This window comes from Gavialis gangeticus, unplaced genomic scaffold (assembly GCF_001723915.1).
Source record: "Gavialis gangeticus isolate Ggan-Ray unplaced genomic scaffold, GavGan_comp1, whole genome shotgun sequence".
NCBI classification, from domain to species: domain Eukaryota; kingdom Metazoa; phylum Chordata; order Crocodylia; family Gavialidae; genus Gavialis; species Gavialis gangeticus.
The window spans coordinates 202502738-202527717 of record NW_017728992.1 but is presented as its reverse complement, the minus strand read 5'-3'; the positions used below and the strand labels follow the sequence as shown (position 1 = coordinate 202527717).

Below are 24980 nucleotides of genomic sequence, written 5' to 3'. Positions count from 1 at the left end.
GGGGGGGGGGGGGGGGGGTTAGTGCAGCTGAATAGTATCTGCATGTTTAGTAGGAGAGAGAAGTGGTGTAATACTGTTACTTGCCTGTAAAGCAGTGGGATAAAAAGCTATATTGGGCAGGAGATGGTGATAATGAAGGAAAATGATAAGCTTGTTAGCAAATGCGGCCAGAAGGGGGAGGCAACTTGAAATTTAATGCTTGAGTATTTAATGGCTTGCTCTTTGTTGCAGATTAATCAGCCACTCGATGGGGATTAACAGTGGAGCACCTCTTTGTGTCGCCTTTCCACCTCTGTGCAACAAGAAAAACTTCAGCACCGCTTCAATAATAATTATGAAACTCGTATTAACTGAATGGCAATTATGGATTTTTAACTCTAATTCACAGTAAACCGGCAAGCCATATGTTGAAATTCCTACCAAATAGCTTTGTCTCCTACCTACATGAGAAGTTGTGAAATACCTGTTTGTACAAGAGGAATATAAGCATTACTTGGGTGAGAAGCAGAAGCTGACAGAAGAAGTCTTAAGTTGCCCTTGGAGAGATGATAGTATTATTTATATAGAGATATATTTTTATGGTGATGAGAATGGCTCCTCAGAATGCTGACTCGGAATCTATGCAAGTTCAAGAGCTGCCTGTAGCCCAGGATGAGAAACCAGAGAACGAGAGCAGAGAGGAGACCATCAGCGAGGGCTCCATCGACCGGATACCGATACGCCTGTGGGTGATGCACGGCGCAGTCATGTTTGGCAGGGAATTCTGTTACGCCATGGAAACAGCATTGGTCACTCCAGTATTGCTGCAAATTGGTAAGTCAGTTCTCTGTTTTTAAGCTATTGCATTTAAATCGAGACATATGACTTGGTTTTTCAGTGTGATCAGAGAATATTGTTTGTCACTGGAAGAAGTTGCCTTGTCATTTAAAATGTAAGGCTGGAATTGGGGACTACTTGTCCTCTGATCTTGGCTCCTGATACCGATTCCTTGTGACCTTGTTTAAGATCTTGCCCTCAGTTTATACTTGCCTCCCCAGCTCTTCAGGCTGGGAGGCTTTATCTTCTGGAATAGATCTCTTGGAGGAAGAAAGCTTGAAGTGCAAAGTCTTACTCTATTTTAAAGCGGTCAGTTCAGATCTATGAAACTGATCAGATGAGATCAAATGTATGAAACTCCTAAAATATTAGAGTCCAGAAACAGGCAAGACTATACATATCCAAATATACTAACATATTGGACAAGTATTGAAAACCACTCTTTTTTTTCATGGGCAGATCAGTTCCAACAGTCTTAAGAGACCTGACCTTGGAAACCAGATTACCATTCCCAAGAAAATAGCATTGCTGGATCAGCTCTGACCTCTTCTAGATTAAAGGACTGGAACTATTGCATATGCTGTTTTAAGAAATGAATAACCCTTACCTTACCTCTGAGCAATTCAATGAAACTGTCTCCTTTTACCTATAAAAACTATAAAATGAGATAACAAGATGCATACTGTACCAAGGACTTGCCTATATTATGAAATAGTCAGATGAAGCATGGGAGAGTGGGGAAAGTGAGTTACTCATCACCTGACCAAGTTCCTGCAGATAATGCCAAATGATAAAATAACTTCATCTTGTGCATTTCAGAACCTGATAGTTCTTTTCTTTTTTTTAAAGCAGGATAGATCCATTGCTGAACCTGAAATTGTGAAAAGCATGTGAAATAGCTCCTGGCTATCGTAGATTCAGAAACTTTTGTGTTCTGTTTCATTAAAGCCACTTTTTTTTTTTTTTAATTACTAGCATGCTTCAAACTAGCTTGCAGCCTAGATGTCAATAACTTTTTTTTATCCTTTAATTGGGCTGGGGATATTGGCACAGAACATCTAAGATGTACTGCTGCTCATCGGGTCCAATGAATTGTCAATGGCCAATACAAGGTCAGCAGGGAAAATGAGGATTAGACCAGTATAGATGGCTCTGACACTTCCATCCAAGTGTTTTGTGCCAGTTTTTTTCCAAATAACTGATTCCCCAGATTTAAACCAAACACATTAATTATACTGTTAAAGTTAATGAACACCCAAGTGAATGGGAGGGCAGAAACTGTATGGCATCGGGGGTACTTATAAACAAAATGATTGTGCCATAACCAAGTTTTTTAACGTACCACTGTTACTCAATGCTGAAAAGTCTTCCTTTTAATCATGGCTTAATAATGTGAAGTTTAATATTACAGGCTGAACCTTTAATTTGTCTTGCAGTTCTCACATCAGTTTATTTGACAGGGCTAAAGAACTCTTCAACTTGTGGCCAGAAACGTGATGCAAAACATCCCCCTACCAGATCCTGTAGTTATTAGGAGCATGTATCACCATATCAGATTAGTAGTCTGATTAGACTAATGTCAGGACAGCAGACTGTACTAAACAGGCTCTGCTGGCAGAAAGTCTCTTGTGTTAGTATAGCTTGAGAGGGAAGTAGATCTTTTTCACACCCTTTGTAGCTGTGCCAACAAAACTTGATGGGGACCAAGCTGTAGAGAGATCTTTAAGATTATGATTTTGGATGTCGGGTGACTGACCTGCACTGGAAGCTTGGGTCCGTTCTGCACCCATTGGTCTCTGCAGTCCAGCTCCTTTTCAGGATGGAGTCCCCCAAACTGAGAATGACCTGTTCTTTCTGTTTCTTGTCTTACAACACTACACTTGGCTTGCCTGGTTAATCACCTATATGAATACATAGAAGATGGGCTGCACTGTTTTGTTTTGTTTTTTTTTTATGTAATCGGAAGGATCAGAGATTCAGAATTAAGCTGAAATCCCAATTTGTCTTATTTAATTAACAAGGTAATTCCATCTTGTCCAAAACTGCAAGACTGCTTGTTAGACTAACACTTTTTCTTTACTAGTTTTTACATCCCGTGTCTCTCTCTTCTGTGATAAACTTTTGCCTAGTATCAATCTTGAGCTAACTAGTCTAACTTCCTGGGTTGTCTGAGTTGTCTTTTTTTAGTATTATGCCAGTATTTAAGCTTTATTCAGTCTTTACATCATCCCTAGTGTTAGTCACTTGTCAAATCATTATTAATGGTTTAGCTCCTTGTCCAAATTTTGATATGCTCAAGTACAACCTGTCTCTTCTACTTTCAAATAGCACAATACAGCTAGCTTCTGGTGAATTAGTTCTGTTGTTGTAAGATACAAATACATTATCCAGATTCTTTCCAAACACGGGAAAGCAGTATTAAAACTTCCTCCTTTGCTTCCTTTTCTCTTACCAACCTCATCAGTACTATAGCTATGCCATGTGACAGTATAAAAATAAGTTGGTTTCCAATATTAACCTCTAAATTAAGATTTAAATGCTCTAAAGAGCATGGGGGGCACTTCAGGAAAAGAACTGATTTTAGGCAAAATGGTGAAGATGCAATGAATGATGTTCTAAGGCAAGCACCTTCCCCCTGAACCAGGAGCCATTGGGGAGAGAAGGAGCAATGGGGTGACTCCTCCTCAAGGCACTGTCCTGTCACATCCCTCACACTTTTTTTTTTTTTTGGTATAGATGTTTGTTACTTCTCCTTGGCAAGTGAGAGGCCATACTCTTAGTACTCACAACAATGTGCCTGATTTAATCACCTGTGTTAGAAATCCCCAGTGGTGTGAACATGCTCTCCAAAGTAACCTGGCTGTGTTTCTGCACTTGGGGTGGGGGGGAAGGAAAGCTGGGAGCTGAAATGCTGTAGCCTGTATGTACAGACTCTGCAGTAAAGGCTACATGGCATATTCAGGGAGCTGCTGGAAAAAGTACTGCTGCCTGCATAAAACATGGCAGATGCTGCTGTTTGCTTGAGCCTAGCCTGACGGGCTAGAGTCGGTGCTTTCTTGCACATGAGACCGGGAAATGATTTTGCACTGAGGTTGGCTGTCTGTCTATGGGACTGGTTTGATGGGGAAAGTGGCCTAGTATAAAAGTGAAATGTTGAGTCTTGCATGTTGCTTATTGACTGTTCCTTAAACATATCAAGAGTGTGTTGGACCTTTATCTCCTTGCACTAGAAAAACTGTGGTTGTATTCTGCCCCATATCCATGACACACTGGACAGATTTTGAGACTCTCTGAATACAGCCATGTCTAAAAACCCATATCTGTTTACCTCTGCTCTTGTACTGGCAGCTTTGAGTGGTGCCTTTCATCACAGCACCAAGACTCCCTACAGGTGTCAGTAATTTTGTCTCTTCACCCCTGGGCAGTAGGCTGTTTTTACAAGCGGGTTAAGAACCTCTGAAATTTCCCATAGCCATTAAATTATGCTACCTCTACAGTAAAAATTTAAACTCGGAGGGCTAAGTGTTTATGGATCACTTTGGTCAACAGGTTGGTAATGGGTTATTATATAGCTGTGTTTTTATTTTCTGCCTCTGCTTGAGCTCCTGCTGTATTTTCTGTCTTCCTAAGGCTAGCTGTGACTCCCAGCTGTCCTGGCTGGTAGGCAGAATTCAGAAACAAAGCGCTGCAAGCAACTATAAAATCAGATCGTGGGGGTGGATCTCTAGAGGCTTTTTAATGTTGGTGTGCTATGCACACATGTCCTGTCCCAAGGAAACCACAGTGAAGCCGTTTTGACCACCTGTACTAGATGACCAGGTAGAAACAGTTCCTATATTCAGGGGAACATCATTAAGTTAGAGTTGTTTAACTACCAACATATTAGGGAAGTACCAGACTTTCTTGTATACAGTACGCATCTTTTTTCCAAAAGCAGTCCTGACATGGTACATATTAAGCAGGGCAGTAGGTTTTTTTCCACTAGAAAAGAAACCCACCTGGAGACATGGTGCATGGCAAGCAGCTGCCAAGATGGCTGGCACTTATCTGGCTCAGCCAACTAAAAGGGCAGAGTCCTGTGCTCACCTGGGAGAGGGTTTAGCTACTGGCTGAGCACTGCATCTCATGTCCGAAGCAGCAAGAACGCTGCTGGTAGTATCTTGATGAGGCTTGTAATATGGAAACAATGCTTTATTTAAAGGGGTCATAATAAGGAACCACTTGCAATAAAGAACTAACACCTTGTTACTGCCTTTGCAAGGGTGTAGGGCCTAGCCTTACGTCCCTCTGGGAGCAGTGTGGCATCCCAGGGGGCAGTCTGGGTGAGGCGGCAGGAGGTTTCTGATGTGGCATTGTGATACTTCCCAGGAAGACTTGCTTCAGATCCCATGGTCAGCCACAACTCTGAGAATCATTTTCTATATTCTGCCTTCCAAAAACAAGTTGCATGTTGTATGCGAGACATCACAGTTGTACCCTTTCCCCCACCTCCCCTTCCCTCTGCTAGCAAACTTGGGAACAATGACTAAAGATTCGGTGACCTACTAAAGTTCCCAGAAGTTTGAAACCCTCTCTTGAATTGGCACCTTTTTGTTCTTTGGATTAAGTCGGTTTCAAAGCAGAAAGATATGAAAATTTGTGGAACTCGAGACCTATTGGAACCAGTTCTTTACTACAACTTTAATCTGTTCCTGTATTGCCATGCTCAAGTGACCTAACATTACCTTTTTTAAAAATGCAGTCTCCAAGTAAGCACCTTGAAGACCTTTTGTAATCGTAACTGGGCTTTAGTAGCTTGGCAACAGCGAGGTAAGCTGTATTTATTACACTTGCTTTGAATTGCTACCTACTTTTTTCTGCAACCAAAGTTCCAAAATAAGTAGCTAACTTCTCTTATTTTATGTTTAGAGTATCTTGGCTACTTCAAACTTTCCAACTATGGAAATTTCCAAAGGTGACTCCAGCTAAAATAATAGCACTAGCTGATTGCTTAAATGTTTTCAGATCAAGAATTATACATTAACCTTTTGGGGCTCCTTCAGTCACCTCTTCTCAACCCGGGTAGAAATTTCACAGAAGAAAGGCTGTTAACTTCCGCACTACATAATCATTAACACTGTAAATCTCATTAAACTTGTGTGTGCCTACCAGTTAAATATTCCATAGTGCTTTATATGCCCAAAGGCACTGCAAAATCTGAATATTGCCTTTTCAGAAACTTCTCTTCCCCCCTCCAACCCCTCCTCTTGCTTATAGCATACCTAATACCAACACTGGCTCCATGAGACTAGTGCCACCAGTCCTTCTGAAGAGCAGCTGCTGAGATGGGCTATCTTGGGTTTTATTTATTCACCAGCTGAGACCCTAAGGCAGTATCACAGTCCTACAAGTAGTAACATCATAGAGTAGGGGTGAGCAAAATGCAGCCTGGGGGCTAGATCTGGCCTGCAGGGCCCCTAAAAAATTTAGAAAATTAATATTTATCTGCCCCTGACTGCCTGTCATGCAGCCCTCGATGGCTTGCCAAAACTCAGTAAGCAGCCCTCTGCCCAAAACAATTGCCCACCCCTGTCATAGAGCATCTCTAACTTTAGTGAAGGGCTTCTTGTATGCTCAGAGGGCAAACAGATCTATAGTTTCATAAGAACTGTAGGTCTGGTCTTATGGGTAGGCATTAATATAGATGCAGGTCATTTTCTTAGAAGCATCTGTCTAGTTCAGTGCCTTTCAACCTTTTTTTCATTTGCAGACCCCTTTGGAAATTTTGAATGCAGGTGCAGACCACTTTTAACTTGAAAGTCTGAATATTCACATTTTTGTTCATAGTCATCTTTAGTGGACCCTGTAAACATGGTCTGCGGACCCCCATGGGGTCCACAGATGACAGACTGATAAAGGGCAACAGGAAGTGTACTCAATGCATTATTCTTCTTTCACCAATGCAGAACAGATAGAGCAGGTGTTTGCAATGTGTTCCTCAGTGACTGGGTAGTTGAATCTGGCACACTTGCACTCTGACGGGGCTTGCCCTAGAAACCTTTTGATACTGGTGGGACTCTGGCAGGAGTACGCCCCTGCAGGGAATCTCTTCACCTTGTTTTTTGTTTGGACACTAATCATTATTGATTACTTACTTGTAATGCAGCAGTAAGTGAAAGGAGTGCCACCCCAGTGGCTTAACACTGTTTACCTCAACTTCCACCCCCGTTGTGGTGCTAGATAGCCTTCCTTTCTGCCCACTTGCCTCTTCTGGGGCGCTCAACCTGAACTGTCTTATTTCCAGAGCCCCCTTACCTCTTGGGGCTTGTTAGAAATGAGTGTTATACGTAGCGTTGCCCAAGGGCTTTGGGGTAGTAAACAGATGTGCACCTACTGTGAGTCCTGTAGTGCAGATGGTACCGTAGTGTGCAGATGTGTGCATCTGGGGGTGGGAAGGGACAAATGTAACTTTTGAAGGTAGACTGAGCAAAATGAGTTTTGCCCAAAGAGACTTTTGAGGTCATTTGGCTCTGAGCCTGGTAGTCCCTGCTAGCCCCCTTAGGGTGCTATAGGAGCCCCTTTACCCAGGTGACTGCCACCTTCACTTTTCTGCCTACTAGTTATTACCCCAAATGTAGCTTACAAAGCTGATTCAGATGGCATTAACCCACAACTTTATTAGATTGGTAGGGAGGTAAAAATCCCCTAGTGGAGTGCTAGAAGAGCATTTATTTTGGACCAGTGAATTACCTGGCTGTTATGCATGGCAAAGAAATATCCTTTTGCCTCCCAGCAGTGGCCTGGATCGCGTCCTGTAGTGTCAGCAGGTACACTTCCTCCCTTTTCTGCTTTTTGCCTTTTAACACTTCAAACCTCCAGTATACCAAGATCGTGTCTTCCAGTTGCAACCATGGGTAGACTTTCCTCTTGCAGCTGGTGCTTTCCCTTTGGAATCTGACTCTGCAGATCAGATCAGGGATGAATGGGATCGACCATATCCATTTCCCCTAAGTGCAGCTAATACAAACAGCCCCCGCTCCAAGGCGTATGTGCGTTAGTCATGTGCCTTCCCTTCCCAGTCCCAGACCATTTTTTTCCTCAACAGGTAATCTGACAAGTGCTCAGTGTTTGCACAGAAGTAGTAAGATGAGTCATTTTAATCAAATGTTTCTCCATCTGTATTTATTTAAGATTTCATATATTTAAACACTACTTAAAAACCTAATTGAGATGGTGACATGTGTACATGCTGAAACTAAGTAACTCTAATCACATTGCCACCCTCCTTTCCTGTACCCGCCTTCTCTAATGCTTGCTTCCCTCTGCCTTGGTGTGGGAGGTCTTGGAAGCATAAGCTGTTCTTGCAGTCAGATGTGAAGCATCTAGTCCTTGCACCTGCAAGGAGCCATGATAAGACTTTAGGCACTCTACCTGGGACTGGTGACAATGCCTCAGTTATTAACTTGGCTTCCAAGATGTAACTGCATTTGCCCTTGGCTGAAACGATTTCATACCTCATTTAAAAAAGAGAAAATTACAGTGAGCAGAGGTGAGAGCCAAATTAGGGTTATCTCTTCTAAGGCTGCTTTGCATAACTAAGTACTTCATATCTGGTGCTATGACCTTTGCGACCAACCCTTCTTTCTTAGCAAATGAGTACATAATTATATTAGTAAAAACGCATCTCAAACGGGTGGAGATGGTTTTTGAGGTTTAGTTCAAGTAAATCTACCCACTGTTCTCTTGAAAAGCAAAACCTGTGCAGTACTCTGTTTAGGTGCAGAAACTGGAGAGTGAAAAGAGGCTGTGCTCTTACCTGGAGCATGCCCTTACCCAAACTTATTGTAAGTAATGTCTGTTTTAAATACAGATACGTTTCTCAGCCTGGCCGTCACTGCTGTGGGGTGAGCAGCCCCAATACTAACTCCCTTTATCTTATTTTTTTTTTAAATTTTTTTTGAGTCTGCAGCTGCTGATTTGGGACTACTATTAGAAGCCTTGGAGAAAACTGAGATGCTCTCTGTTTTAGGGTTGCCAGCTCCATGGCTTTTCAGGGCTTCTAATAGCAGCCCTTTTGACAGCTGCTTCCCTTCACCGTGACTGGCACCAATTATAATGCATTTAGAAGGAGTTGCAGTTACATTAGAAAATGGGACTGAAAGATGCTATGCACTTACATGACGTATGCACTTAACCAGTGTTTGCTGTAATGTAAGTAATGTGCAGCAAGTTGGGACTGGCCTCGTGCTGTGCAGTTGGGTAAACTGCCTGCCTATCCGGAGAGCGTGCATCTCCATTTAAACCGGAAGAAATCGAGGGGCTTCACCAAAGAAGGAAATGTATGACTTGCAGCCCTCACTACATGATGCTTGCCATGTAAAAACTCTGCAATGCTGCAGTGAGTAATAGTGCTGCAGCTAAAGACCAGTTTCTTTTTTTTCATAGTAAAGGCTCCACTGAATCTTATTGTTGTTTCAAAGGCTTTTCCTCAAACTATTGAGTAATTCCTATGAATAGTTAATAAGCACAGAACTGATTGTCCGCAGCAAAAGGTTCCTCGCTTCCTTTTTTTTCTCTTTAAAGGTGCATGAATTATTAAATACTCTGCGCTCATGGTTTTTAAAAGAAGTGTTCTCATTTTGCATCAAATGGATACGATGAATTTTAACGGTCCTGTTGAGTTGTTGCATGCTTTAGCAATGTAAAGCTACTTCTCTATCAAGCATCACTCCTTTAGTCTGGCTATGAATTTTCTGCTATTCAGGGTACTGTTTCTCACATTGATACATTACATTCCCTATACAAGAGCCTAACCAGTCGCATCCCACTAATGTAGTGGGGACTTAATGGGCATTTACACAGTGGTCTGACGTTCTGAATATTGAAGCTAGTTGTTTTAGACTCAATTGTGAACGTATGTTCTCATCAGACAGTGACACTAAGCAGTAGTATCTCAGGAAACTGAATGCTTCAGTGCTAATTAATAGGCTCTAATAAAGAGACGGGCTGAGCCAAGTTGAGCAGAATACAATAGGTTATTTTTGTCTGAAAAGACTTCTCATTATATATTCTAGGACTGAGAAAGCACCGCCTTGCGCATGGAGAACTGGGGTTTGTCTTCTGGTTTTGTCTTTTTTGTCAGCCTCTTATTTACTGTGTCTGGGCTCAAATAGATGTGGAGCTCTTCACAAACCAAAGGAACATACAATAGAGTTCAGGCACAGGTGAAATAGATGCATTACCCAGGCGTACCAGCTAATGGTTGCCAAGAAATCTGGCAGTGATTGCTGCAAGGAAAGGCACTTCTGTGATGCATTTATTATGATAATGGTATACGACCATTTCCTAGGCCTCTCTTGTATTGGCACTTTCCTGATGCTAGAAAGCTTAGGTCATAAGACGTTACAAGGTGGTGGAGAAAGACTAGCAAGAAAGGTTTAAAAGCCAGCAGCCTGCTTCCAGTCTACAGCAACGATGGTCATTCTTAGCTCAGTCCAAGCTAGAATGGGATCTTCTTTCTAAGGCTAAGCCTGGAATCAAAGGAGATCCTAAAATCTCAGAGATCCTAGAAAAGAAGGGGCTGCCCAAGAGCTTTCCGATGGAAAGAGTTGGTGGGCTGAATGATTCCTGCAGCTCTGCAGAGACCTCTGCTGTAAGCAGTGTAGGTGCTGCCAACTCCATGATGAGCATCTAGATCTGCTCAAACCAAGGGGGAAGAGAGGGCTGGTGCCATGCACTTGGCCCATGAGGACAAATTTATAAAATGCCACCCCCAGCAGGGGAAGAGGCTGGAGGCTGACGCACCATACTGACACGCTGTCCCCGTGAGTGACGTGGCATAGCCCACCCAGCTACCAAATAAGAATCAAAGCAATCACTTGAGTGACAGCCCCCACTAGGTATCTCGTACTGTGCAACTTGGGGTAAGACTTGCTGACTGTGGACACGAGCGTGCCAGCTGCAAGGGGTGTGCGCTCCGGCCCATTCATCAGCTCAGTGTGGTAACCTGGGCTGCTCTTTAAACTTTATTTTGCAAACTAAAACAGTGCATTTTGTCCACTTGCCAGAAAGCTGGAGACTGGAGGAGAACTTTTCCAATCCACCTCAATTTTTTAAATGAATTTTACAAGTCTGTTTTAAATAGCTAACTTAACATCCCTATCCTTAGCACAAGATTTAATAGGCTGTGTGTTTGTTTGTTTTTTTTTTTAATACAGGTCTCCAATGATTGAATGCATAATGCTGCGAACACTGCACCTGGGGCAAATGATAATAGCCCATAAAACATCCCCACCCATTACTTTTTAATTACTGACTAATTCATGCTGCTGGAGTCGCATGAGGCGGCGGCTGCTGCTGCTGTACTTGCCGCTGAAGAACAAAAGAGTCGCATTTTCTTTGTGTGATTCCCAGTTCTGTAGTTAATAACTATTGATGTAATTTTAACAGCAAGGACATCAGACTACCTCTTTCCCACCCCCCAAAGGAGGATTGGTTTAGAATCCACGCAGTATTCCTGGGCGAAGGATGCTATACAAGCAAGTCATCAAGATTTTTTTTGCATCCTGAGGCCAATAGAAGATGTATCTTTTTTTACCTTCATACCAAGGCAGAGTGCCACACACTTTGGCAACTGTGCAATAATCATACCACTTGGAAAAATAGCTTTTACGAGCCTAATCTGCTGCTTTTTCCGCTTTGCTAGCTTTGAGCCTGGGCTTCAGAGATGCTCTTGATAACGAATGGGCAGGCTTTCTGCCAAAGACAAAATGAGGGTTCAACGCTGGCTCCACGTTCCTGGCGTCTCTGTAATTTGGATTAATGCTAATCATCTTAAAAAGGGAAGTTGAATGTCAAGCAGTTCAAGGGATGTAGAAATGTTGTCTTTTGATACAAATGAAAGAGGTATCAAGTCCCTGGACTGGCTTGAATACTTCTACCAAAATATTGAGTAAGGGATTTTTTTTCTGTTCCTTCCTGGATGTCCAGGGTATAATTAAGATCCACCTAGGAAGAAGCGGTTCTAAAGCAGTGAAATAGAGTATTCCTTCAGTTTTTCTCTACTTAAAGCTTGCTTCCCCTTTGTAAACTCTTTGACCCCAAGTCAAGGGCCTGATTTCTTAAGATTTCTAGACTAGAGAATTGAACCTAAAAAATCAGTAGTTTTTCCTTAGCATGAATAAAAGCTGTAATGCAATTACATACGAGAATATGCTAGTCTTTTATAAGTGCTCTTCAACTCGTTCATTAGGTAGTCTCATGCTCAGTCTCTTGTGAGAGAGCCACCAGGTCCCGCACCAGAAACCTTGCCCGAGATCTGGTGTGTGCAAACAAATGACTTCACATGCAGGACGTTAAGAGCAAGCTACCCGGCTGTCTAATCCATGCACATTTCTATGCCAAATGCAATTAATTTATGAAGTCTGCTTCTGAAGAAATAGGTCAAAAACGCTTGCTCTTCCAACCATCTGATTCCTCCTCTTATTTGCAAGTGAAGCTTGAGCTTCATTTCTTTTATTCTGCCAGAGTCCACACCTGTGAAGAAATGGGTGATGGCTCTGCAGGCTCTTAGAAAGAACTTGAGGCATCTTTTTAAAACAAACTAAAAAATAAATGAAGTCCAGTCTTGGCCCTGCTGTCTGAAGCCCAGGCAGTACTGTTCTGCCGCAGACCCACCTTGACACCAAAGCTTTCCTGCTCGGCATGTCTTCCTCCAGTGAGTAGCTGCAGCTTTGCTTCAGAGGCTTGCATCTTCCCCATCTGTTTGCTACTCCAGGAGTGCAGAGCTACGTGACCAGGGACTCATTAGCAGTAGTTGGCTAATGAATCTTAACTTTGTAATGTGAATGCATCACTACACAAGCAGAGACGCTTCAGAACTGGAACTTGAATCCCATGTCGGAGCTCTTTTGGGCTGCTGCTTGCATGGGCGCAGGCTGCTCCATCAGCCCACTACTGATCTGCTTTCCACTTTTTGCCAAGCCCTACGGAGACTTGTTGGATCCTTCTTGTGATCCTTCCCAAGGTTAGGGACCCAACCTGTTGCCACCCTTGAGAGTCTGTCTCTGTGGATGATGAGGATTGCTTTCAACCTCTATATTGTTTGTCTTACACAATCTATGCTTTTTTTAATGGTGTGAACCTCTGGGTGTGAACTCTCGAAGGGGGGGGGGGGGGGGGGGAATGCATCTTATAAACATGGTTAATTTCTTAAAACATCTGTGTTTTTGTTTTTGTTTTGTTTTTGGTTTTTTTGGGGGGGGGGGGGGGGGAATGCATCTTATAAACATGGTTAATTTCTTAAAACATCTGTGTTTTTGTTTTTGTTTTGTTTTTGGTTTTTTTGGGGGGGGGGGGGGGGGAATGCATCTTATAAACATGGTTAATTTCTTAAAACATCTGTGTTTTTGTTTTTGTTTTGTTTTTGGTTTTTTTGGGGGGGGGGGGGTTGGAAAAATGTCACGGTCTAAAACTTCATCCCCTGAAAAACAAATACAGGCATGAGACCAGTTCCCTTTGGTGATGCTGTCTGACTCCAGTGGAAACAGCATTTGTTTTGCTGTCCTGGAGCAGCGTAGTAGGGCTCCTACTCTGGATTGTTGTGCAAGTATTCAAATTTAAAAAAAAATCCTCATGCAGGTAGGCTTGATCAAGAGGGATGTGACTTTTTTTGAATGTAGTTTTAGCCCTGCTGTATTCCTGGCTGGGAGACTGTCTGGGGTGTTACCCCAACTTGAAGACTATACCAGATTGTTAACCTGGTCCAAGATGTTGCTTTTAACATTCATAACCACAAGTGTTTTCTTACCAGGCTATCTTATGCCCCCGAAGGGAACCCTGAGGATGTTTTACACTGAACAAATGAGACCTAATTTTCCCAAAATAGCATTAGTCAACAGTCATTAACTTGCCTGAAAGCTTATGGCTTTGGACTAACTGCTTGTATGAGGCTGCTGTAAAATGCTTGGTTTCTTCCCTCCCCTCTCTCGCGTGGTAAAGTGTTGCAAGAAACTTGCAGGCAGCAATGGGGAGTCTCATTAGTGGAAGATCCCGGGGCAGCTTTCAGCAATCGTTTGTGTAACCTGTGTTCGGGGTCATGACACTTTGTAGAATCTTTCCACTTGCTGTGGACCTGCCTTGTCATTTTGGGAGATTTGTGCTGTCCTTTCTGGGAGCTGCTGTGCAAAGATACAGGGGGAGAGAGAGAAGAGCTGCTGCCTAGCAACTAGGCAAGGGCTCCTTAAGGAAGAAACTCCATATGCAGGGAGGCCTGCCATGGTTGGATGCAGTCGCCACCCCCACCCCCACCCCCCCCAACATTCCCAGGGTTGCACTGGGGAGGTGGAACCAGTGCTTCATCTGAAAAGGTCTCAGGGAAACCATACCTGGAGGGTGCACAGCAAGGAGCCTAAACCCAGCTAACTGGAACTGTGATGGATCTACTTGAAGGAGGGGGTCCAGTTATCTTGCTTAATCAATGACCCCATCTGGGGTGTCAGCCCACGGTTTGGGAACCGTGATGCATGTCCAAGGAAGATGTTGACTGACTGGCTAGCTAAACTAATATATTGCCCAACCACTTCCTTTGCTTCTCTTGACTTGCCTTTTTTACATCCGGGCCTACATACAGTCCTTGTAGACCCTCCTGGTTTCCACTTCCTTTTCTATGCCCCAGAAAGCAGTAGCGCCGGGCTTATATGTTGGCCTGCATGCTCACTAGAGGCATTTTGCACTGAACTTGTTTGCTTGTTCATTGCTGCAGTTCAAGCCCCTTCATCCCAGACTGAGCTGCTTGATCACTCAGGAGAAATTGGACTGTCCCAGAGTTGGGAGCCTTGGTGCTGTTTCGGAGTGGTACAAAAAGCACTTTCTTGTAGAAATGCACAGTGCTACCCAAAGCCTGTGCTTGAACCAGGGAATACTCTGGGGAGGCACAAAGCTACTGAAGCTTGACGAAAGTGCAAGGCTTGGAATTTGATTCCTTTTTGTATGAAAGTTTTTTTGAGCTGGAAAAGTAAAGCAAGACCCTCACCTGCAGATCACAGGACACTTTTTCCTGTCATAGTAAAAGAAACATGAGAAGCAGTCCAAGGTAAAGCTACAAGCCTTTTCCTCTTCCCTAAGAGAAGCTGTTACAGGAGAAGCCTTGTTTATGTGTGCTCTTTAAACGAGCAAAAATAAGAGCAAAAGACTGCAATTCTGCCCCCCCCTTCCTGTGCTGTTGCCACTGCACCCCTCTGGTACCAGATCACTAAATATTTTTCAAAACTCGTGTAAGGATGACTGTTGGAACTAATGTCACCTGCACCTGTTATGTATTCCCATTAGAAAAGCCCTGTTCATAGCTCACCTTCTGGTCATGTCTGCATGTGCACTTGAATGCACATTAGCCTATTTTAATGCATATTAAAGTGCCACGGAAACCTATGCTCTTTAACTAATGTGCATTAAAATCAGCTAATGCACATCTTTCTAGTGCTTCATAACAGAGGTACTAGATTTAATGTGCGTTACCTAAAGTGCATTAATGAACCTGTAGACGTGCCCCCTGAGATTTGCTTTTAATCGCACTTTTTTTCTGACCTGACAACATGAAAGTGAGCAGGGCAAGCCTAAGACATGTAACCTGCAGGTCATTCTGCCAGAAATTCTCTGAATTGTTCTGAGCTGTTGATTTGTCTTTTGCTAAAGACACAGCGTGAGAAGAGACACCCATGTTGATTCAAAGGCACATGAGACCTGCTGGTCCTCCAGTCTGAAAAATAAGGCTGACTACTTCCACTAGCCTCAGCTAAGGTGAATAAAGGCAAATGTTTCATGGTCCCAGAAATTCTGTTTTCTGACCCTCTCGTTGAGAGCCTTCAAGAGACATGTCCCTTCTCTGTCCTAGTATCCCTCGCCCCATGTGCTTTATCATTTAGTGTGGTCTCCACTGTGCAGGAGATGGTAGTGTTACATAGCAAATTGCCACCAGGCCAGGAATGGATGCCTCAGATGCATGAAACCAGACCCCAGCCTCATGGTATGTCTCTAACCTGTTCTTGGTAGATGTCAAAGGGGGCCGTCACTCTTGATGATCCTTGTCAAGCTATTCGAGCCCTATGCCATTCGTATTTTGATTGCTAGTTCATTGTTGTTCTGCCTGAAAGGGTCAGTTCCCTCTATGCCTTCCTTGCATGTTAGCTTTCTGAAGATGTAGAAATTAGAGGTGCACCAATATATTGGTCCATATCCAATTGGCACTGATAAAAGGAAAATTGATGTTATTGGCAATGGGCTTTTTTGGGCCAGTGCAATTGATGTCTATGTGCGTGTGGCCAGGAATGCAGGTTGGAGAGCAGCATCAGGCCAGTAAATCTGTGTGGGGAAAGAGGCATAGGGAAGAGCCGTGCGGGGGGGGGGGGACAGATTGTGGCCCCCCCGGGGGGGGGGGGGGTGGGGAAGGGGCAGGCGCTGTCCAGCTGGGTTGGGGAGGAAATAGAGTGAAGCAGTGGGCAGCTTGTCTGGGGAGCATGGGGAAGGAGAGCTCCCCACCACTGCACACCCCTGGGGCAGGGGGGGCACATGCCCCCCAGACTTGCATGGGGCAAGGGTGGGCTGCGAGTTGTGCCAGGAGCCATGCTGACATCTTCCAGCGGGGGGGCTGGCATGGGGCTGTGCTTGGGGTGGGTGGCACTAGGAGAAGGAGCTACAGCCACCCCAAAACTTGCCATAGCCCCTTCCTCCTAGCACCACTGCCTCCCACCCTGATTGCAGCCCAGGCCCAGCCCCCTACCAGGAAGAGGCCAGCACAGCCTGCCTCCACCCTATGCATAAATCTAGGGGGCATGTTCCCCCATGCCTCCCCTGGGGGAGGGTATAGCAGTGGGGAGCCCTCCCCTTCCACCTCCCTGTGCCCACTGGACAAGCTGCCTGTGGCTCTGTCCTACAACCCTGGCTGCCCCAGCCTCACTCCCTCCTTCACTGAAGGGGCTTCTGTCTGCACCCCCCACCCAGCTCCTTTCCTCCCCACAGACTTATCAGCCTGATGCTGCTCTCCAAGCTGCCAGGCTGCATATCAGCTATCAAATCCGTATTGCCCAATATGGCTGGTTAATCGGCCATCAGTATCGACCACGAAAGTCTTTATCGGTGCACCCTTTGTAGAAAGTATCCCTTTGCTGATACCCCTTGTGTCTGAAATACAGTCTGCCAGTGATTTAGGTCTCACTGGTGCGGAGCTCAAGGGGTGGATGGATGTCTTCAGAAATCTGACTTGAATGCATTGTCTGGGGTGATGCTTTTGATTTCTTTGGAAGTACCATGACTGCACTTTGGGACATAAAAGCACTTCTTGAAGCAAATGGAGATTGATTTCAGGTTCTCAAGAATTCATATAAATGGTCCAAAAAAGAGCAACCCTTGTAGTAAAATTAGCTCCTTTCAGTTTTGATCCCTTTCTGAGCCAGTAAAATATAAATTGTTCCTCCTTTGTAAATGGAGATGCAGAAACCAGTGGTTTCCCACTTCTAAGAAGTGCAGTTAGGACTCTAAATTAATAGCAGCTTGGGCTTTAAGGTAAACAGTACAAAATGCCTTTCTTATGCAGAAATCTGACTGTTTGACGGGTAGAGTCAGTGGCAATGGGTACTGTTGGGGCACAAACTCTGTTTTTGTTTCCTGATTTGGAAAGTCAGGCACAGGAGCTTAGCAGTCCAGACATTTTTTGGCAAGGAAGCATCATAACAGACATACCTGCTGTATCTTACATGAGTTATATTGTGCGACTTGAAATTAATTCTGTTATGCTGATACAGATTAGACAGGCTTAAGAAAACTCCAAGTGTTTCAGAGGAACTTTTTTGCCTTTCTGCATTGCACTAATCTTAAAGCAAATGGTTTACAGAGTTGTATCTGATTCATCAGTCTCTTTTTGCTGTCCTCTTATTTCTGCAGTATTTGTTTTTCTTGGTATCCTTTCAATAACACTATGGCAGAGTCATTTTTGGTCATAAAATTGCATTGTCAGTTTGCCATCTCTAGGGCTGTCCATTCCGTGTCTCAGTCTGCATTTTAGAAAGCAGGCTGCTTCAAAGTTTTCTGCAATGCCATTGTTATAGAGCAAAGAATAGATGGCCCGATGCCAAGGTCCTTACAGCCTAAATTTATGCAGCTTGCTTGACTTCATGGTGACTTTTTTTTTTTTAAACACTCCCCTGGGAGCAAGTGGTAACTTTGCCATCCATTTGAAATGTGAGAGGTTTGCTGCTCTTCTACTTTTCAGTATAAAACAATGCAAACCTTGTATTTTCTGTTGAACAAGAAATTCAGCTGTCCTGAATTTCACAAACTTGTACTGATTTAATGTCCTAGAGATAATCGGCATCAGCTTGTGTTCAGATCTGTAATTAAGAGATACCACTTGTAGTGGTCTCTGTTCTCTGACTGTAGAGAAAGCGCAAGAGGCATTATAGGAGGTTGGGCAGTTTTGGGGGGGGAAAAGTGATGGTGAGCATGTAAAGAGCTCCCCTCTGCTTTTCCTTTGCATAGGTAAGCAATACTTTAGCAGCCTCACCCCCTTTTTCTTTGGTCTCAGCTCCTCCTTCCTGTTTCAGTTTTTCACCACTAGTGATGGTGGATTATGCATGTTCTGCCAGATGTTCTCCAAGGCCTAAGTACAGACGGTCAAAAAGCCCGAGGCTGAGTTGATTCAGTCTTTGCAGTCTAAACTGCAGAGATTGAACCAATAAGCAAATGAACACATTCACTTTTGAGTCCAGAAATGCAGTAATATGCCTGCAGTTGGCTCAAGCCAGAAGCTGGGGGGATGGTGCTAGAGCACAGTTCTCTGGCACATAGCCAGCTGTGTATTTGCTTCCTTTTCCTGCTGCCAAGGTCTCTGGGATTTGTACTCCAGCTCACAGCATCAGGACTCTGCAGGGTTGCTCATCACTTCCTCTTCCTGCTTCCACATGCCTTTGGGATTTTTGTAGTCCAATCACAGCCAGCACTAAGCCAGTAGGGCAGGGCAAGGCAGCTCTGTATTCGGGGGGGGGGGGGGGAAGTTTAACCCTCTTCCTTGGCCCCCAACCCCAGCCAGCATTTGCCTGGGGGAACAGTGAGCCAGCTCCACTGCTCCAGCTAGGGAGCAAAGGGGCAGGGCCAGCCCTGCTCTCTGGAGCAGATGGCACAGCCCAGGGGTGGAAGGGGTGCTGGGAGACTTTAACTTGAACCAAGAAAGAGTCTGAGCCAGAAGATTCATTAACTGGTTTGCCCCTGATCAGTTGCATCTGATACTGCATTCAACCAGGTTTATCTTAAACCAGTTTCAGCCAGTTTGAAACCAGGTTTGTGTGCACTGAGCTTCTGTTTACGAGTTTTTAAACCAGTTTCTGATCCCTTAAACTGGTTTATGTGTAACTTCTGTCTCATGCCCAAACGTAGATAGTTGTCAAACAGCCTAAGATGACAAGGCTTTACAGGGGAAAATGAAAAGACAAAGGTTGTATCTTCCATATTGCAGATGTCTCTACATTGTGTAACATAGCCTGTTCCACTTGAGAATCTCCCAAATGGTTTAAAGTTGTAACACTTGTTTTTTCAGATGCCAGTTTTCTCTCTGAATTTGAAGATGTGTTTAATCTCATAATTCAACAAGCTCTTGGTATTCACATTGGAAAAGGAGAGCAGCAAAAATCATTAGGGATCTAGGAAAACATTGCATGAGGAAAGATGGGAAGAACTGGGATTAATTAGTCTGAATAAGATCTGACCAAGAGTGAAGTTGCTAAGTCTTCAAATAAAGAGAGGTTATTACATAGAGGATGATAGTTCTCTTTGCTCACAGGGAACAGGAAAGAAAAAGTAATGGGTTTAAATAGCAGCAAGGGAAATTTGTGTCGGATATTAAGAATAACTTTAATTACGGGGGTGGTTTAGCTTTGGAACAGATTATCTAGAAATGTTATGGAGTCTGTGTCACTGGAAGGGTTTTTTGGGTTTTGTTTTCTTTTTTTTTAAAGAGCAGGTTAGACTAACACTTGTCTGGGACTGTTTTTAGGCAGGGATGGTCCTGCCTTGAGCACAAGGTTGACTCCCTGGGTTCCTTCCAGTCATGCATTTTATGGTTATTGTGTTGTCACTTATTTCAGGACTCAATATATTTTGCAAAGTATCTTCTGCTCCCTTAACTACAAGCAAATCTGCTTTTTAAACAGCAATACAAATAAAAGAACCCATTTCAAATGGAGTTATCTGCTTTTGTATTGCTATTGGATCTTGTTCTCATCGCTTGGTTTGCAAACCGAGAAGAGATTTCTTTGCATTAGGTTGGCTGGGTAGCCCTTCTAAATTGAGGGAGATGGTCTAATGGCAGTTTTCTGATGTCGCTACCCTTGAAAGCACCTCAGGACACTCCAGGGTGTCCTGGCCCTCTTGCTAAGAATCGCGGCCTTACATGAACAGGCTTGTGAGCTACTGAATGGCACATATGAGTGAAAATTATAAAGATTGAGGTTGTGTGCGCTCAAAAAGGATCACTTCAATGTGGCTGTCATTATAGTCATAGAAGACACTTAATAATTAACAAGATGGCGTAATATTTTATGACAACCAGAAAAACAGGTTGATTAGACACTGTTATACTTGTGAAATATTTTTGCAACTTATGTCTGTTAAACTGAAGGTCCCTGAAAATGCTGGAGTTACAAACTCCCCTCCCCCCCCCCCCCCCCCCCCCCCCAATGCCAGCATAAAAGCAGATAGGCCATTTTAAACTTTTTTTTAGGAAAGTGCTTAGAATATACTTAAACTGGCTTACTGTTGATCTCAACTTGGTGTCAGAACCTCCTTCAGACCTTCCAAAGTACACTATCTTACAGGACCTTCAATTTTTGACTTGAACATTGTCTCTTTAATAACCTTCTTGATTTTTTTTTTTTCTTTTTTAATGCTTATACACCTAATATGCATAGACTACGGACAGGCAAGGACGGCCGATAGACTTCTACTGAATATACTCCACAGTTTTAAAGAGAGAAGTGTTTGCAAAAAGATGAACCAGAACAAAAGCTATTTATCAGTTGATTTTTAAATGCTACACGATAACCCTTTTTACCAGCATGATTGCATATAGCAGCCCATTCATACAGCATTTCAATTAACAACTGCTGTATTGTTGTGCTTTCCTGGAACGATTGTCTAACTAAATAGTAAACCATACATCCAAACTAAAACCCACAGTTCATTCATCTAAGCTAATTGCTAAAGCCCAAATAGGATTTGTGCTCCCCTTGATGTCTTTTTTTTTTTTTTGTGGTTAACACCTCATATGACAACTGTATAAAAAGATGTACTTTTAGGAGCTTAGAGAATGTTATTTTTTTTAACATCCTCGTTTGTGTATCCATGATGAATAATGGGCTAAAGGGATTGTTGTCTAAATCAGCAAACTTTTTTTAAATTAACATAGTTTAGTGTGTGTGTGTGGTTTGCTTTTGTGCCTCTTAGTACTGCATCCCGGTAACACAACTAGACGCGCAATGTGCCTGGGCCAATGGGAACATGTTTGTCCTGATTTTCAAAACCAGCCGCTAGTCCTAAAGCCTTTAGAGAAGACAGAGGGCTGATTCTGCAGCGTGTTAGCAATGGACAACAAAATACTTGTGCACAATAGTGCTGCAAAGCCTTTTTAGTATCTGCACTATTTAAAAACAACAGAAGCAAAAGTCTTTCAATGCCGAATGCCTGGAGCAGTCTGGGATTTCTTAGGGTGATACCTTTTTATTGGGCCAACCGTGTAGCTGGGATAAGGGTAGACAAGCCTCTAAAGGCAAGACCTTCTTCCTTGGGTCTATGCACTTAATTTTCAGCTCAGCTATCATCCCCCTGATGTCACTCTTTAAAGTGCATGCGTGCGAGATTAGTTAAACTGCATGCCCCAAGTGCTATTTTTTTTTTTTTTTTTTTTAATGGGAAGGGAGCGTGCACTATCTTCTGGATCCTGTAGCTTTTGCTCTGCAGCTCTTCAGGCAGTGGCATAACTAAGGTAGGGTGACTAGGGCAGCCGGTGGGAATCACGTTGGCAGTGTGGTGGCAAACAAGTCACCACTGCCCCAGGTGCCCAGCCACATTGTGGCCCCTCTACTCTTGGGGCAAATGACCCCTGCTGGAGTTATCCTATTTGCTGCTGCTTAGGAAGATGGACTAATGTCATCCTTGGTGCAGTTTGCAAAGGCTAGGTGGCATCTTGAGGACGTGGGGTTCCCAGCTTGTAACCTCAGGAGCCCTTTCACAGGAAAGGACCTTGGAGTTGATGGGAAGAGATGGCCCCCGCCCCTCAGTTTGGAGTTTGAGTTGTCCTCTAGTTCTCCCAACTGGTGCTTCATCCCCGCAACCCTGCTGGTCCCCACTCCCAGCTCCAGCTGCTAGGACTACCCCCTTGTGAACCATGACATTGTAGGCGAGATGGATCTGCAGACTGTTTGTTTTTTTTTAATAAAACCTCCCTTGATCTGTTCTTGTTGTAGGGATTAACCCATGCTCATTTTCAAAGGCTGGACTGAGTCACTTGGGGGTGCAGTTCACACAGGAAAGGATCTGCAAGTTGCCAAGCCCGGTCAGGCCTCTAGATGTTATCTCATGATGACTCTGGATGGGGCTGTTGCCAAAACCTGGTCTGAGGTTGGGGGCACCTGAGAAGTCTTCCCCAGAAGTAGAGCAGGGAAGAAGTGTAATGTGCTGTGGCGGCACCTAATGATTAGGTGCTGCAGAGTTCTTACTACAGACATTATTGGGAGTCGCACATGTCGCCAATTGACATTCGGCGAACGAATCCACCCAAAAAGAAAGAATGGCCAGTGCCCGTCCTCTTAGCCATGTGGGTGTCTAGTACAAACGGGACTAAGCATGAGAAGGGAGGAGGTGCTAATTAGAAAGGTGGCACTGGGCAGCCAGTCTGGAGTCGGGATTCCTGATAAGGCATTAGTCCAGTGTTTTCTGCATCTACGTGCATGCATATAATGACTTCAGGGACAGGAGACCAATGGGATCTGGCATTTGTGCGTCGTGGAGATGTTCTGACCCATGCATACATGCACATGCAGGCGCGCACACTCAGAATAAAAACTAGTTAGTGTTACCAAGACCAAGCTCACAAGCTTCGCTTGCTTAGCAAGACCATAAATAGCTGCATGTCATGCCCAGACTGGAGTTTTGTTTGTCCTGGATCTCACCAATCAGTAGGATTTGTCATAGCTTTGTGTGCGAGTTGGTCAGAGGAGATATTAAAACACTAAATCCGAAGAGCCCTGCAGTGTGAAAAGCCTCATGAGGTGAGTATCCAAAATAGCGCTTATACCCTACATCTCCCATACTTCCCTGTTTGTGAGATGAGCCTGTCCTCTATTCCCAAGCAGACTGCTCTAGCACTGTACCTTCAGGGTTTACAAAGGCATGGAGACCCTTGAGGAAGGAAGGTACTAGAGAAATGGGGGGGACTCTCTACAACCAAACAATATACATTTTGGGTTGCTTCTAAAACAACTTGGGTGTTACCAATAGCTGCTCAGAACATACCTGGGGACATTTTGGCAGACCTAAAAGCTACATACAATGTAGGCCTCTGTGGTCTTCACTAGTTTCCTCCATTTTCCAACCTGCTGAGAGCAGTCATTGGCATCCATTCATCACTTTGTCCTTTCAACTAAATTATTACCTCTGGCTTTATGCAGCTGAAACCCTCTTTAACTGGAAAGGGTAGCTAATTGGCAGAAATCTACTTCTCCTTAGTGTTTTTAAAATCCTTTTTTCCAATGAAAATTTATATAGCTCTTGTTATAGATATTAGCAAGATCAGTTGGTGGAACCATAAAAGGTTGTTAATGTATTCTGAGATTCAATCAAATCAATACTGAATGCTTTTTGCATTAGATCAGGTTCTTGTAGTATATTAAAGTGCATCCTCAAATACTGTTTCTTCTAAGTTTGACTAATATTCTTGAAACTGGCAGAGGAACATAGGAGCTTTGGGTAAGCGGGGATGCTGCGTATCTGCAGGCAACACGTCACTGTGACTGTCTCAGCTTGCAGGGAAACGGAATGGTTAAGTACTGCAGTGTTACATAAGGCATGTGGACTATGTGGGGCACTGTGCACAGCTTACGCATTTTAATCACGTCCCTTACAAAAAGACAGGGAAAGATTACAGTGCGGCAAGTCACTTATTGACTCTCTTGCATCCATCTTTGTTCCTAGGCAGTGGAGCAGCTGTAAACTAATGTGCACTCAGCATGCCTCGCGTGGTTGCATGTGACCTTTAAGTCCTTGTCTGTCTGCACGCCGTTTAAATTGACAACAGCAGGAGAGCAGCGATGCCTCCTGGGGAAACGGTTAGATGTATCCTGTGAACGTAAGCATGGTGGGGGCATAGGTTAGGTGCAATTCTTGGATGACACTAAGAGCAATGTGGGGGGGGATTGGTTTTGTTGGGGTTATCTCCCTCAGCTTTTAGGGTCGTTTGTGGGTGGAGTTAAGTTTTCTTCATCCGCATGCAGCTCTTGTTGAAAGGTCAGAAGGAATTCGTCAGACACTACCCAGAGGGCTGCATGACATTTAATCTCTAGCCTGTTTCAGCTGATTAGGCACCAGGATGCAAATTGATTATTGCTGTCATATCTATTAGCTCCTGTAGGACAGGGGTTGGCAAGCGCCAGCACATGGCATGTGAGGCCATTTCGCTCGGCACGTCGCTGCCCGGAGGCTGCAAGCCCCACTATGAGCAGCCCAGCCGCTGTGGCTTTTTCACTGGTTCAGCTACACTTCTCCATCTATCCTTTTTCTTTATTGGTTTTTTTTTTTAAAGTAACTTGGTTATACACGGGTGCATATCAAGTCAAGTGCATTTAAAAAAAAATCTTGCTTCCAGTACTTTTGGAGAATATAGCAACAGAGCTTTACATGAGTGGTGATTACTTTGACTGTTGCCAAATATTAGAAGGGAAGAGAGCAAGGGCAGGCGGGAGGTGAGGTTAAGAGGCAGTAATAATTGAACAGACACAGCAGATGAAAGTCTTGGCAGTAACAGGAAGCCGTCTAAAGGGCCTCTTGCTCGCCCATCAGTTTTCTTCTTCAGAAGTATTATTGAGTCCATTGTGGCTACTAATAATGGGGGGGGGGGGTTATTGCCTCTAATTTTGAGAGCAGTTACT

At 43.9% G+C, this 24980-nt stretch overlaps 1 protein-coding gene across 1 annotated transcript in view; it reads left to right on the top strand.

Moving 5' to 3' along the window:
• Positions 1-24980, top strand: part of SLC45A4 (solute carrier family 45 member 4) — a 65465-nt gene that overhangs the window by 4674 nt on the left and 35811 nt on the right. The window contains exon 2 of the mRNA XM_019528221.1: positions 232-813. Coding sequence (XP_019383766.1) covers positions 579-813 — 235 coding nt within the window. The 5' untranslated portion in view covers positions 232-578. The remainder of the gene's footprint in view (positions 1-231; positions 814-24980) is intronic.